Source organism: Haliotis rufescens, unplaced genomic scaffold (genome assembly GCF_023055435.1).
Source record: "Haliotis rufescens isolate VD_foot unplaced genomic scaffold, xgHalRufe1.0.p SCAF_4, whole genome shotgun sequence".
Lineage (NCBI taxonomy): Eukaryota > Metazoa > Mollusca > Gastropoda > Lepetellida > Haliotidae > Haliotis > Haliotis rufescens.
Genome location: NW_025964112.1, coordinates 15,050,554 through 15,066,243, shown reverse-complemented (window position 1 = coordinate 15,066,243; position 15,690 = coordinate 15,050,554). Strand labels below are relative to the sequence as shown.

At 41.8% G+C, this 15,690-nt stretch overlaps 1 protein-coding gene across 1 annotated transcript in view; it reads left to right on the top strand.

Annotated features, from left to right (window-relative positions):
* LOC124140501 (titin-like) overlaps positions 1 to 15,690 on the top strand; it is a 461,816-nt gene that overhangs the window by 102,718 nt on the left and 343,408 nt on the right. Inside the window, exons 52-70 of the mRNA XM_048381766.1 lie at positions 108 to 775; positions 1,681 to 1,939; positions 2,249 to 2,555; positions 3,186 to 3,540; positions 4,655 to 4,891; positions 5,566 to 5,813; positions 5,946 to 6,153; positions 6,523 to 6,655; positions 6,800 to 6,962; positions 7,241 to 7,371; positions 7,724 to 7,784; positions 8,517 to 8,618; positions 9,068 to 9,175; positions 10,033 to 10,182; positions 10,524 to 10,907; positions 11,448 to 11,549; positions 12,723 to 12,779; positions 13,352 to 13,873; positions 14,897 to 14,995. Coding sequence (XP_048237723.1) covers positions 108 to 775; positions 1,681 to 1,939; positions 2,249 to 2,555; positions 3,186 to 3,540; positions 4,655 to 4,891; positions 5,566 to 5,813; positions 5,946 to 6,153; positions 6,523 to 6,655; positions 6,800 to 6,962; positions 7,241 to 7,371; positions 7,724 to 7,784; positions 8,517 to 8,618; positions 9,068 to 9,175; positions 10,033 to 10,182; positions 10,524 to 10,907; positions 11,448 to 11,549; positions 12,723 to 12,779; positions 13,352 to 13,873; positions 14,897 to 14,995 — 4,294 coding nt within the window. The remainder of the gene's footprint in view (positions 1 to 107; positions 776 to 1,680; positions 1,940 to 2,248; positions 2,556 to 3,185; positions 3,541 to 4,654; positions 4,892 to 5,565; positions 5,814 to 5,945; positions 6,154 to 6,522; positions 6,656 to 6,799; positions 6,963 to 7,240; positions 7,372 to 7,723; positions 7,785 to 8,516; positions 8,619 to 9,067; positions 9,176 to 10,032; positions 10,183 to 10,523; positions 10,908 to 11,447; positions 11,550 to 12,722; positions 12,780 to 13,351; positions 13,874 to 14,896; positions 14,996 to 15,690) is intronic.

Here is a 15,690-nt window from a genome sequence, read left to right as displayed (position 1 = left end):
TTTGTCTAGATAAGGTTTAAGCTGGTTTTATATGAAGTATTTTTTTAAATTGTGATTGATGGTTCTGCTTAGAATTTTATCTTATATTAAAATATGTATTTCTGTAGCTCCACCTAAAGAGAAACCAGAGCCTCCAGTTCAACGTGCCCCAGAAAGGAAACCAGTTTATGAACATGTGGAGCCATCTAGAGCTCCTCCAGCCAAGGCTCCAGTTTTCCCACCAATGGAGCCATCTCGAGCTCCACCAGCCAAGGCTCCAGTTTTCCCACCAATGGAGCCATCTAGAGCTCCTCCAGCCAAGGCTCCAGTTTATGAGCCATTTGAGCCATCTCGAGCTCCACCAGCCAAGGCTCCAGTTGTTCCACCAATGGAGCCTTCTAGAGCTCCTCCAGCCAAGGCTCCAGTTTATGAGCCATTTGAGCCATCTCGAGCTCCACCAGCCAAGGCTCCAGTTTATGAGCCATTTGAGCCATCTCGAGCTCCGCAAGTGAAGACTCCAACCAAGCCTTTCCCACCTCCTGAGGAGCCAACAGCCAAGGTGCCCAAACTTCAGCGCCCATCGGACTTCGCTGCCACACCTGCTCCAGTTCCAGCACAGGAACAGCAAATGTTCCGGGACCAGATTGACATGCAGGTCGAGGGCGAGCAGCAGCTGCCATCATTCGAGAAGAGAATTGCTCTGTTTAGTGAAGAACAGCAGGCTCCACCACTGCCAACATCAGATATTCCAAAGAAACCTATTCAGACTGGCAAAGAAAGGCCAGCATTTGTAGCGGTAAGTTTATGTTTATTTGAATACATTTACAAGATTAAGTACCGTATTCGACATAATAAGCACCCAGGGCGCTCTCAAAATTACAAATAGGGGGCTCCGATTAGAATATCATTTTGGTGAAAAACAACAGAGTTGAAAGATCGTAAGTTTCGTGGTTTATGCTGACAGCCTGAAATATACCTCAGATATATTTTTCCAGAATTTAATTTCTATAATTAAGGATGCATATAACACACGTATTATACACGAATAAATAAGTCTTGTGTACATTGAACAATTGGAAGGGGTGCTAATTGGGATTGTTCACTAGCCAATATATTAGCAAATATCGCCGTGGGCGCTTATTACATCGAATATGGTATGGTGTTTTGATATGCAGTTACTCAAACAATGTTTGTTCAGTTCCAAATTGAAATTAAGCTTGGTTAAATCTTTCTCCTATTCCAATGAAGTTTAGGTCACTGTCCTTTGCATGCCATGATGTTGGCTCTAGTAGTATTAGAACTGCCTCCATGGTCTAGTGGATAGAGCATCTGCCCAGAGAGTGGAAGGTCGGCCGTTCGATACCAAAAGATGTTTAAAGACGGTGCTTGTTGTTACCCTGCCTGGTGCTTGGCATTAGGGGGATAAAAAAAGACTGGTTAGCGCAATAAAACAGACTTTATTCTGATCTAGTACAAGCAGCCACACACACAAATACACACATGCATACACATCACTATGTAAGTGCAATAATCTTGAACCCGATGTTAAACCCCATTTCACCTTATCTCACTCCTAGTATAAGATACTGGTACATCATTTTGTTCTGACCCTAATGACACAGACATACCCCTGAGACATGCACACTTGTGATGATTATATGAAAAGAAAACATTTGTCAATAAATGGATTTTATGTAACAGCCTCTGAAGAACACAGAAGCCAGACAAGGTCAGAAGGTCGTGTTTGAGGTCAGAGTTGATGGCAGGCCTGAACCAATAGTGAAATGGTACAGAGAAGACGCATTGATCGAGACAAGCCCCGATTATGAGATTACCTCCAGCAATGGAGTTCACAGACTCACCATCCATGAAGTCTTCCCAGAGGATGCTGGAAAGTTCACCTGCATTGCTACCAATGCTGATGGAACAACCACATCAGAGTCTCGCCTCTATGTTGAAGGTGAGTGTTGGTGCATCTAACCCTAGAATAACAATTGTTATTTGTTTGGAGCTTATCAAACTGAATATCATGATTTATGTCTTCACATATCTGAAATACTTTTTAACATTCATTCATGCAAGTTATTTTTCAATTTAATAAATGAAGCCAGTCAGGAAACAGGAATCTGGTAGTGGATGCGGCCTGTGTTTTTGGGGGGTTATGGAAAAATAAATGCAAAATAATTGCTTGTGTTAGCCAAAGAACTGTCTTGGAATTTCTTTCATTTTATTTAGAGTGACATTGCATTGATGTAAGATCTTTTTACAGCTGCACCAGAGCCCATGGAGGTGACTCCGGCTCCGAGAGCTCCAGTCTATGCCCCACCACCTCCAGTCACACCAACCAAGGCAGCACCTCCAGAGGTGGCTCCTAAACCAGCACAGAAGGCCCCGTCGTGGCAGCCCCCGCCTCCTCCCGTCCCACCAGCAAACATCCCGCCATCATTTGTCCAGCGACTCAGTGATGTGCGACTGGTGGAGGGAACTAACACCAAGTTGGAGTGCCGTGTGCTGGGCAAGCCCTTCCCACAAGTCTCATGGAGGAAGGATGGGATGCCAGTGTATGAAGGTCCAAGGTATGGGAACACAGTGTGGTTCATCTTGCACACAAGTCTTCCAGTGTTAAGTTCTGTTAATGCATCCATGTACAGGGTATATCTTTATCCTATAATGGCTCCCTCAGCATGACAGATTAACAATAGTAATATGAACGAATTGGGTGGTCCTTCTGTCTTAATTACCTATAGTACTTGAAAGAATCGGGTAGTGCCTAACTTCATTTGTGAGATCAAGTAATGTCCCTTTCCTGATCATCCATTAGTTGATAAGCTTAGCAAGAGGTTTTAATCTAGTGAAAGAGTTTTCAGCAAAGTCAGTCTTTTGTTATTTTGAGAATGACTTTTCTCTATGGTCTGGGTCTAAACATTGAACATTCACACCAGTGAACCTGACACATTTTCTGAGTAATTTGGGTCATTTTTAACTGCCGATATACATGATGAATTTGAGCCAGCAAACAGAGTGGGTGTTTGAGGACCTTTTGAGATTGAATCAAATTATCTGGGACTGCTGTTTATCCGAGCCTATTCAATACTTTAACTCAACTGATATATTTGACATCAAAAGTTATTTAGGGGATTCCTTCTATATATGTCTAATATTCATATAATCTAATGAGCACTAAGATATATCACATAATCTTGCAGACACAAAATGATCAACGATGAAAGAACAGGACGTTGTACCCTCCTCATCTCCAAGAGTTTCTCGGATGACGAGGGAGAGTACACCTGCACTGCTGCCAACCCTGCTGGGGAGGTGTCCACCACGGCCAGGCTGCTGCCAGAAGGGCCCCGCTTCAAGGAGATGCCCGCTGATGTCCAGCCAAGCCCTGTCCAGGAGATGGTGCTGGCTGCAGATCAAGCTGCTCCTCGTGCCGAGAAGATGAAGGACTTCTACATCCCTCCAGGTCAACGACAGCTGGATCGTAGAGCCATCGAGAGACTGACATCAGAACCTGAGGATGAACCGATGCCTTATGAAAGAAGAGTCAGTGAAGCTGTGAGTTGGACAATATTTAATATTACAATGACAAGCCAATAGTAGGGCTATGCAGATAATGTGAACCCAAGGTGCAGAGGGGCGGTAGGGTAGCCTAGTGGTTAAAGCGTTCGCTCCTCACACCGAAGACCCAGGTTCGATTCCCGACATGGATACAATGTGTGAAGCCCATTTCTGGTGTTCCCTGCCGTGATATTGCTGGAATATTGCTAAAAGTGGCGTAAAACCATACTCACTCACTCACTCACTCACTCCCAAGGTGCAGTTTACACGTGTGTGTGTGTGTCTGTGTGTGTTTAGTCCCATATGCCAACACATCCACAATGGAGTTCAGGTCTTGATCTCATGACGTGATAAATCTTGCACAAGATTACAATACAGACTCTCATACCAATCTGCTTCACGTAAGTTTATCGTCCCCAAGTGCCTACATTGGTAAGAAAGTTCATTATGTAATTTCCCTTCTTCATGTGATGAAATACACCATATACATAGTTCAACCAAACAAATACATGCTTTCTGTGAATCATAACCTCCAACTGTATATGTACGCAGATGCCTTCATTGTGAAGTATTTTGTGAAGTTCTTCCTGCATGTCGATTAACTTAGTGGGGCCGAAATATGAACCTAGACTCACATGCCATACTGGTTTCATACCTACATCTTTTGAAATCACTTTTGATATCCACTGCCATGATTTTATATCTTCAGAACCTTCTGTCATTGATCTCTAATGTCTAAGTTTAACATATCAATATGAGATGAATATAGCTGGGGATATTATATAAATATAAAATGTCAATGCCAGAGAAGACCAGTCTTGATTATCCAAAGAAACAGATTCCATTTGGCGTAAAAGGCAAAATAGCAGTGAAAGTTGTATGAATGGATCACTGAAAAAGAGGGAACCAGTCTTAAGCAAGTTAAAGATAAGGGACCTTGAAGATACATGTGTTTGACAAAGCTGTGTTCGCAGAGTTGAGGCTTGGCTTTAAACCATAATAATGAGACGTGGTCCAATATGGGTAAATCTGGCTTGTTTTATAATCAGTGTTATGGTAAATGTGAAGAAAAATGTAGATGTGCAATTGACATCAAGCTTCCTTGTTGTAGGAATTCAAAGTTTCCTCATTTGAGACACGTCTCATGACTGAGATTGAGTACCGCGAGGGAAAGATCCGCTTCAACAGTGAGACAGAGACCGAGTACGACACAGACCAGCCTGAGGACAGAGTTGGACCAACACAGACCATGGCTCCTCAGATCTCACAGACCCTCAAGGACTTCAGGCTCATTGAGGGGTCTGACGCCACATTCGTCTGCAAGATCATTGGCAGACCTAGGCCAAAGGTTAGTGTTATCTATACTATGACCTCTTATTGATAACTCATTTTTGTTCTCTCTGTAATATCTTATGTTTAACATTTTGGTAGCTTTGTGGTTAAAGCATTTGCTTTTCATGCCAAAGACACGGGTTCAATACCCTTTAAGGGTACAGTGTGTGAAGTCAATAGCTGGTGTCCCCGAGGGTGATTTTGCTGAAATATTAGGAAGGGATGTGGTACACCAAACTCCATAACCCTGGGATATCTAGAACACACCAGAATGTGTTAAACACAGTGGATTCTGTGATGTCTCTTAACTCACATCTATGGGGAGTCTGGGTTAGAGTAGGTCCCGAGTGGCCTATGGTCATAAGAGGAAACCCTATGGATTGGGTAGCTAGGGTTGATGTACTGTTTGATTTGATGTCATTGTACCCAACGGCGTGAATGATTACTCAAAATATCGATTTCTGATCCACACTCAATTATTTACAGGCTGACATTATATGGCTGAAATATTGTTGTTTGTGGCGATAACCAAAAAAAATAATTGTGAACATCAGTTATGAATCCATTGTGCATAACAAACCCTCTTTGATGCCTAGGAATTCAACAGGTATATGTAGTGTGCTTCATGCATTATTGCTACAACATGCCACCTATTTGAGTGGAGATTGCACTGTGTTATGCTATTTCCAGACTGCCTGGTACAAGAATGGCAAGCGAATCAAGCGCTCCAGCCGCTACGAGATCAAGTACACTGCTGATGGCTACTGCACACTGAAGATTCGCATTGCTCTGCCAGAGGACGCAGGTCACTACACAGTGCTCGCCGCCAACTCAGTGGGACGCAACACCTGCTCTGCACAGCTATATGTGGACAAAGTTGGCAACATCGACGCCACCTCCTTCGTTGCTCCAGAAACCCTGGAAAAGATCTTGAACAAGTAGGCCAGATTTTGTTAAACAAATTATTATCGACAAAATTGTGATACACATGTATTAACCGATTAACAGGTCTTAACTCGTAAATGTGGTCTGTGTTATAACCTTGTAATGACCTTGACCTGGTGTTTCAGGGGCACTGAGAAGGGCAAGAAGGGACCCGAGGACCAGGGTGGGATATTTGAAACTCACACCCGCCCCGTCTTCAAGAAAGTACCAGAAAACATGGAAGCCCGCGAGGGACAGACTGTGAGATTTGACTGCCTGGTGTCTGGCCGACCGCTCCCAGAGATGTTGTGGTTCAGAAACAACCAGCCAGTACATAATGACGACAACCATAAGGTAGGGGGCTTTAACAGTAGACCAGCTTCATCAGCAGAAAGGCTGAAGTCAAACAAAATAATATGAACTCTAATGCACTGGCAAAAACATCCTGCAGTAAAGTATTTTATTTCTGTTTTGTCAAGAGATAAATATTTTTACTATGGTTAACATATTTGATACATAATTGACAAACATAATAAGTCATTGTACTAGTTCATTGGATTGACTTGTCTTCTTCTGTTTTTTTCTGTCCTATGATAAGTGTTGTGTTGTGTTGTGTTGTGTTGTGTTGTAGTGAAACTTCAGGAAACAAGTCGTGTTGAAGCAATCAGAAAATAGGAAACAGGAATTTTTTAACTGAATTTTAAACTGATCCTTCATCCACAGATTGTGATCAACGAGGATGGAATTCACTCGCTGATCATCTTGTCCGTGACACGGCAGGATGCTGGCAACTACACCTGCATTGCCCGCAACAAGGGTGGCGAGGACACGTTTGGAGTGGCTCTCAATGTACTGGGTATGTAGATTCATAGAGATTCTCAAAGTTCTGACTATTTATAGATTAGACATGTCATAAAAAATGCACAAGTAATGTTGTAATCATAAATTCGTACTGACACGTCTCAGGTTTTATAATTTTGATTACATCCTTATCTTCCAGAGCGTCTGCAAATGCAGCACCCCAAGTTTATTGATCGCATGCAGAACTACACTGTACGGGAAGGTCATCCTGTGACCTTGACCTGTCAGGCAACTGGTGTCCCCACCCCAATGATGAGCTGGCAGAAAGAGGGCAAGATGCTCACCCCTAACAAGGAATACAAGTAAGTATATATCTGTTATAAAGTGTAATGCTTAATTGTGACCTTGTATGCTTTGATCAGTTTAATAATGATGACCTCAGGACTTCAGCTTGATGAGTGATACATTGGTTAATTCGGTATGAAACTGTGATGGTTTATGAAAATTAATAGTGAATAAATGTTAGATTATTATTGAAAAAGGGTTTGGACTCTGACATTTTAGATGATGCTTTGCTTATTATTGATGTTTACTTCCAAGGTAGTAAAGAAAAATAATATTCTTGTAATTGCCATTTCAGGATTGACACTGAAGGTGGAAGGTCATCTCTGATCATTGACCAAGTTGTGCCCTCGGACAATGCCTGGTTCCAGTGTTCTGCAGTGAATGTAGCAGGCACTGCCACAACACGAGCAAAGCTGGTCGTTCAAGGTGCGTCGGAATTAACAGCTTCTTTGTACTGTTACTGTTGATACCTGTTCATCAACATGTTCGTGTTGAGCCTCATCGGCCATTGGGATTCCATTTCTGAATCGGCCCTCCGAATCCCATGGTAGAGTTAAGTGAGGATGAGGTGGTTTTACAGTTTGTGTCCTGGCTGACTGTGTGTCACTGTGTCCTTGACATTGATTTTTGCTCATGCTGTCAACCACTGGTTTTCTGGCCCAGATGTAGTTATTAACTTTGATACATCTGAAACGTTACTGACTTCAGTGTAAAACAACATTCACTCACTCATACAATTCAAACATTTCTGTTTAAAATGAGTTTTGATCCCTTCCAGTTGAAGCCAAGCAGCAAAAGCCTGAAAAGAAAGTCACCTACCCCAAGAGAACAGTTTCACCGTAAGTATCTACTTTCCTTTGCCAGTCTTGCACAGGGTGTTCAGCTTGAACTTCAGGCTTGTGTAGAGTATACCACATAAGCATCAGCTCAGGAAACACCAGACATGTGTCATACGGGATCCATTGTTGGAAGACGTCTACCAGAATGTATGGCCCAAGGAGGGCCATGATGTATCAGCAGTGTTTTTTTTATTGAAAAGTATGTGAGTTTCGGATGCTACCAGTAGCTTACCCTTCCAGCAAACACCAGGGCCCACTTGCACAAAGCGATCTTAGCGCTAAGACTATTGTAAGCCTATGTTAAAGTATGGGATTTATGATCATCTTAGCGCTAAGATCGCTTTGTGCAAGTGGGCCCTGGTGTTTTCATAATTATTTTGCCTTAAATGCCCTATGGAATCTGTCTTGGCAGATATTCAAGACTGATTAGGCTCTGGTGTTGACATTTTGAATTTGTTTGGTCCCAGTGGACTGGTGATAGGTGCAGATCATTTGTTGGGATGTTCAGATGTTGTGCATTGATGGCATCTGTTTCAGCTGTTTTGTTAGTCTTCTGGCAGTTGATCCTTGACACTCTGTTCATACCCATGAGGAAAAATTGATCGGGAGAATGTGTTATACGTGAAATGCCTTGAGATTTCAATGCTACAGTTCCTGGACTGTTGTCCAGATTGTCCAGATTGTCCATCTTCTGTGACAGGCTTGTGATTGTTTGTCGTGTTCTCCCTGCAGTCACTATGACATTCAGCCTGAAGGCCCTGTGCAGCAGATCACCTACGTGAAGGATGGGGATAGCGCACTCCTGCGATTGGTCAAAGAGGAGGATGCCAGAAGGTGCGAATTATGCATGTGGCATGGATTTTTGTAGGAAAGGCAATCATGGCCAGTCTGCATGTGTTCAGGTCCAGCTCAACAAGGAGCTTGACATCTACCACAAATTATTACTATCAGAAATGCCTCATATATTGCCTGAACTATTTTATGAAGAGGACTGAGAAACATGCTGATGAAATATTGCTGATTATGACGATGCCATTGATATAAGCCATTTTGTTCAACCATTTTCCTTTGGAACTATTTCTTCAATGATTCAATGATCTTGTGTATTTTTCCTCAAAACTGCATGTGTAATTCCATGTTAATGAAGAACTTCCTGATTTTACCTCTCCTACTAATGTAAGGAAACAGTCCAGTCCAGCATGATATTTTTCAGCCCCAAAACAAAAATTAATTTGACTCAGGTAGTGTGACAGATTTCTAATGGTACCTTATTCAACATCCAGTTACTATGATATCCAAGAGAAGGGGCCTGTCCAGCAAATCAGTTATGCCTCTGAGACGGAGAGGGGTACACTTAGGATTAAGTCCCCTCCTGGCATGGACAGAGAGAGGTTGGTTAAGATAGTAGTCGGTTGTGCTGGTGTGGCTTATGGGGATGTGAACTGTAGTATTGTCTGTAATCTAGCTGGTGTGTCTGTCTCTAGGTTGTTGGCAAGTTTAGTAAATATATGTTGTCATAACAATCTAGTCTCGTAAGTTTACTGAAATACATGTTGTCATAATTTGTTGAACTAATTAAACCTATGTTATTATGATTTATCAATAAAATCATTAATTTTTTATTTATTTTTTTAAAACTACTAGATAATTAGGTCTTAGATATAAATCAGACTTAATGGAATTAACCACTATCACTAATTCATTTTTAGATAAAATGGTTTCTTTTCTTAACCATAATAAAATTGATTAAATTGATTTATTAGACTGAAGGCATGTTATAATTAACAGGCTGACCTTTATTGTTCTAATGGCCTTTAAAAACAATTAGTTTTCTTGTTGGTTATTAATGTCACGTATTAGTTGTTATTAGTATGTTTGTGGTCAAGATTATTTGATTGATATTTTCTTTGATTGTAGAATGTATCCTTCAGATGTCATGATGTTAATTAAATAAATTAATCAATCAGTTTGTTTTCTCAGTAAAAGTTTCTATATGAGCTATTGACATAGGAATATAATATCAAGATAGTTTCATATCTTAGGATCAAATTATGACTATATGTGGCATGCTGGTAAACCCCAACAGCTTCATGAATTTTTTTTCTTTTAAATTTTGTTTATTAAAAATTCACACTGAAATGTTAGATGTCACAAAAAAAATATTGATATTTTTCTTGTGGAGTGACCTCTGTGTGATTTTCTGATTCTCTTGAGTGACCCCTAACTTGTGTTTCTCTGTGTGTAACAGCAGTCCTGACTTATCTCCCTTGATCTCCACCCCTGGGGAGTACTACTCCACCCCCAGGGGACGACTGTACGACCCCATCCTTTCCTCTCCTCCTCCTACCCCAATGTCCACTGATCTGTCACTCGAGGACTTTGGGATCATTGTCAACAGGTTTGTCTCCTTCCTGCATGGCACCATACTTCAGAAACAAGTCTGTACTTCTCACTTGTGTGTGACCAAACATTCTGGTTGCCTTTCCATGTTGTCAGTCAAGTGAATTATTAACCTGTTTGGACCTTGAACTATTCTGCTGAAGTTAATGTACATGTTTGACCACAGGCCAATTCAATGCTGCATGTGAAGAACTGCAACCCTTGTGTTGTTCGTATTGATGACATTGTCTACTAATGAACAATGAAAGAATTTTGTTATCAAATTCAGCTCAAACTTAATATTTTTGCATGGATCAAACATGTGAGATAAGTTTCTAAGAGAGTCTGTGTGGTTGCTAGGATGCCAGTTGAGGAGCAAATGCCAGTATCACCTGTCAAGGCTCCAAAGGCTCCAATGGCGCCACCCCCAGTACCAAAACCAGCTGCTCCAGTGGCACCACCAATGGAAACTGAGCAGGAGGAACTTGTTCTGCCCAGTGTTTCTGAAGCTAGGAGAATGTTTGACAAACCAGACGGTGCCCCACTGCCACCTCCGGCTAAGGTGTCGAAACCTCAGGCACCACCAGCGCCAAGACCAGTGCCACCACCTGTATCACCAGTGGTGCCTAAACCAGCGCCGAAGTTTGCAGCACCACCAGTGTCACCTGTGGTGCCAACTCCTCAGCCTGTCTTTGTGTCCACTGCTGAACCAAAGGCCAAGAAACCAAGAGAGATGTCGCCAAGGTGAACATTGCATGCACGAGTTTGTGTCAGAAAAGCTCATCTTCATGCATGCAAATGATTTCATACAACTTGGTCTCATTTTTATCTTGAGACATCTTCCCCTGACCTCCCCTTAGCTGTGCCAGGATCTGCTGGTGATAGGTTCAAGTCCAATATTTGACACCGTCATGATTCTTGGTCTGTCAGCACCATACTTGACCTTGAGAGTTTAACCAAGGTGGTAAATGTCCCCCATTAAGCTGGTATGCTGTACAACTGAAATACTGTATAATTCTGATTAAGACCCAACTGACTGACTCTTTTGACTGACATATATTTGTTCAGTTGAATACATATTAAGAAGAAGAATGTGTTAATTCATTGACTGTCAGCAAATATACATTCTCCTTTCCAATTATTAATTCTGTGGTTGATGTTTTGTTTCTTGCATGAGTTTCTGTGTAAGATGCGTCAAAAAATATTTGTCATTTCAATTTGATTTCAATATGCATTGTTGACCTTTGTGTTGACCCTCATTGATCTATGTCCATTTTGGTCCAGCTATGACATCCAAGAGACTGGACCTGTTCAGTTGATAAGTTATGCCTCAGACAACGAGAGTGGCTACCTCAGACTCGTAGATCAAGAGCCCATCAGGCCAAGGTTTGTCTGAGTAGATTATACTGCATGGTGTGAGAAGTAGATGACTGTAGAAACTGATGCTGTGTGTTCTGCTGATGGTGAACACTGGATGATTTTTAATACTGAGATTATAGAGATTAGACACCTTTGACTGCTGCTGGCATGGGAGTGAACACAGATGGACCAGTTCTAAACAATTCTTGTTAACACTGTGATATGTCAGCTTGATTGTGAAAATAGACCATCCTAATTGTTTGTCTTTAAGTTTATTAATTCTATTCAACCTGAGTGTAAAGTTGCAGCATGCCTCCACTCCATGGCTCTTTTGCATAGAATGAGCTAAGAACTCCCATACTTTGACATCGACTTACAATAGTCTTAGCACTAATATCACTGTGCAAGAGGCCTAGGCATGTTTGTAGCAGACAGTTGTTGATGCCATTGTAGCTTGTCTAGAAATTCTGCTCTTCTGGCAGTGTGGCAGTAGCATGATTTAGAAACCATGTGCCCATTCTCTAAAGTCAAAGTCATAATGTCTAGTTACATCTTTCAAAGCATGACAATTGGTAGCAGCTTGCATGGTACCAGCTTGCATGGTACCTGATATTTTCTCTGGCTGTGAATCTTACTCGGAAGCATGTACTGGAGAAGCATTCATCAAAGACTTATTTGTACATGACTTACTTGATTTTGAAGTTTGCTGAAGGGTACTGCATTATATGAAGTCACAGAACTGTACTGTTTGTGCATGGAGCATGTGTACATTCTGGGCCCCGTTCCACAAAGCGATCGCAGTCCTAAGACGATCTTAACTCCCATACTTTAACATAGGCTTACGATAGTCGTAGCGCTAAGATCGCTTTGTGGAACGGGCCCCAGGTCATTATTCAAACATTTTTAACAAGAACCATGTTTTATAGATGTATTCTACATAAAAGTAACAATTTACTGGTATTACTTGGATACATCATCATCTTCTCAATATCTCTTTCAACAATGTAAAAACCTGATGTTATCTGTGGCTGTAAAGAAATGTTACATGACACCTCTATGGCTGTATAGAAATGTTACATGACACCTCTATGGCTGTATAGAAATGTTACATGATACCTCTATGGCTGTACAGAAATGTTACATGACACCTCTATGGCTGTATAGAAATGTTACATGACACCTCTATGGTCATGTTTGCAGGAAGCAACCCATTGACAGGACTCCAAAGCCAGAAGTAGCACCTGAGCCTCAGAGAAGGTTAATATAAAAATCTCAGCATGGCTTAGAGCATGCATAATGTTGACCGTAAACTCTTGTTATTTCATCCAGATCCTAAGGAAACTGTAGATGTTACCGATCTGGTTATAAGTACATTACTTGACATCTAATTGGAGTTGCATCATACATATATGGTTGAGTCATGTAAGTTTTATTGAATGCTTATATCCTCATACTCTCTAGTTTAAATATTTGTTAGATCTACCTTTCATGCATGAGTTTGCAATGGTATATTATCTCCATAGGGATGAATATAGACCCAACTGGACCTGCATAGACTATGTGTTTACCCATAGCAAGCATGTAATAAGAGCAAGATTCCATAGCAGTCCCACATATAATGCATGTCCTATTTGTCCACTTCACTGACATACTCTAGGGATAGCATCAGTATATATATGCTACAAAAAGTCTGTAACAAGCATCTTCAGGACCAAGCTTAATTATAACAATCATTGAGTAGAGCAGTGATACAGGTGAGGAAAATCGAGGTTCCTGTTCCTTATTATATTACCAAAACATATCTGTAGTGTTCACAAATTACCACACAGACCACAGCCACTGGCTCCACCACCGCCGCCACCACCACCACCACCACCACCACCAGCACCACCTAAAGTGGCTCCTAAGGTGGCTCCTAAAGTGGCCCCCAAACCAGCTCCTAAACCGGCACCAAAACCAGCACCAAAACCGGCACCAACACCGGTTCTGAAACCAGTCACTCAGCCACCGATCTATGCCCCATCACCAATGATCCAGCCAGTGATTCAGGCACCACCACCAATGCGACCGTTCATAGTAGCACCATCTCCACGAGTGCCAATGATGGCACCGAGACCAAGAGCTCACTCAGTGCCAAGAGTGGCACCACCAAAGGCGCCACCCGCATCGATCCGTGTAGTGAAGTTGCCCTCCCCACCCAGGGAGAAGGTCCTTCCGCAGCCGTCACCAGTGGTTACCATGCCACCGCCACCCACCAAGCCACCTCCACCAACCATGATGAAGAAGGCCAAGGCGCCACAAGTGCCAAAGAAGCCTCAGAAGGTCACCTTCGTGCTTCCACCTGGAGAAAGGTGTGTGAGGTTCCCTTGAAGCTGCACCTGGCTGGTTTGGATTGACAATTAACATGGACATTAACATCAGGGAGTGTTCGCTGTTCATTAATCTGAGTGCTCCTGCTATTTTGGACATGGCAATTAACACATTGGACTGATTCTTTATTAACAGTTGTGTTCTCCCTGTGCTTACATTCATGCTCAAGATATCCAACTGATGGATAGTTGTGGAGCGATATGGACAGTTTAGCACATCCACATTATCCTTACTCTTTAAATGATTTCCTGTTTCCAGAAGATTTGTTCTCAAGCCTTTCTTTCCACATTCATCTGCTTGTGTGGTCCATTACCAGGACATTGAAATAACCCTCACAAAGTCTAATACTTCATGATGCTTATCTTTTACAATGATTTCTTTCCCTGTTTTCTTTCGTGTGGATTTCTTCTCGAAGAACAAGAAACAGGATATTTTTCCTTCACCGTCATGATACTGTCTCAACCACCAACAACCCTTGTGTGTGCATTTGCATGATCTTTTTGTGAAATATTATATGAGACATTTGTTGAATTCAGTCTTAGTGTATTGAGGATCAAGGAGCATGCTAATGACAGTCTGCGAGAAGTCATTCCACAGTTGCCAGGGCAGCAGGGCAGTTTAGTGCTTAAAGCATTACATTGGCTTGAACAATGCCGTGGACAAGGGTTATAATCTCCAGATGTTTACAATTTTTTTAGTCCATTCTCAGTGTCTCAAGCCATGATATGGCTCGAATAATTCAAAACTCAACCCACATATTCCACATATACAAATATTCCTTCCACCCTTGTTCCACCAGAAAAGAAACTTTGGCATGTTTTGTCAGATTCTTTAAATTGGTCAACTGTATAATTAAACTGTTTTTGTGAAGCAGATGACATGTAGTTTCAGTAGCAGGCAGTTTACTAGATTAACTTCCTATAGTAGCATGTGAGAGTTCATGTTTGCTGGACACTGTGACCAAGTCTTGCCAAGTTTGACTGATCATATTCTCCTCCGCTCAGTGAGTACGAGATCCAGGAGGAAGGACCAGTCCAACTCATCTCTTACGCCTCAGACACGGAATATGGGTCTCTCCGCCTCGTCAAGCAGGAGAAGAAGAGGTTGGTGTCTGTCTGCCCAACTTGCTGTGTGCTTCATCTTTGTTTTACATTTTGGAGATATTGAGAATTTGCATGGAGCTACAGTCAGCAGAATCGCCAAAATGTTCCCTCTGTGTCTTGAAGAGTTCTTGATGCTCAAGTGTTTCATTGTTAACTATGCATGTTTGGTGTTCACTATTTGCTTAGGGTCAGTTTGTGGCAGATATGTTTATAAGGGCTGGAACAGTAATCTGTTCATTGAGTATGTAAATTTTGCATGGTGTGTTGATGTTCAAGGTTTCCATGAAGGTATTCTTATAGAAGGAATGAGATGTAACAGGGTTTCTGTCCTGTTGAGAAAATTAATTTTGCATGAATTAAGTGAAGAGTTCTGGATTTGTTTTCATATGAGTTAATTCATAAACTACGAAGTAATTGTTCTCAGCAAAGGCATTGAGATATTATGATGCATGGAGTGTTGGCGTACAAGAGTTGCAGCAGCTTTTATGTCATAGAAGAGGAGATGAAAGTTGTGTGACAGTTTTGAACAATTTTGTACGAAGAATGTGGAAGATGTGTTGATGTATCTCGTTGCTGCATGATGCCACCAGATCAGACAGTATCAAGTGTTGATGATTGATCCTGAGCTATGCCTGATGGTACAAGATCAGACAGCTTTCAGGTGTTGATGATTGATCCTGAGCTATGCCTGATTG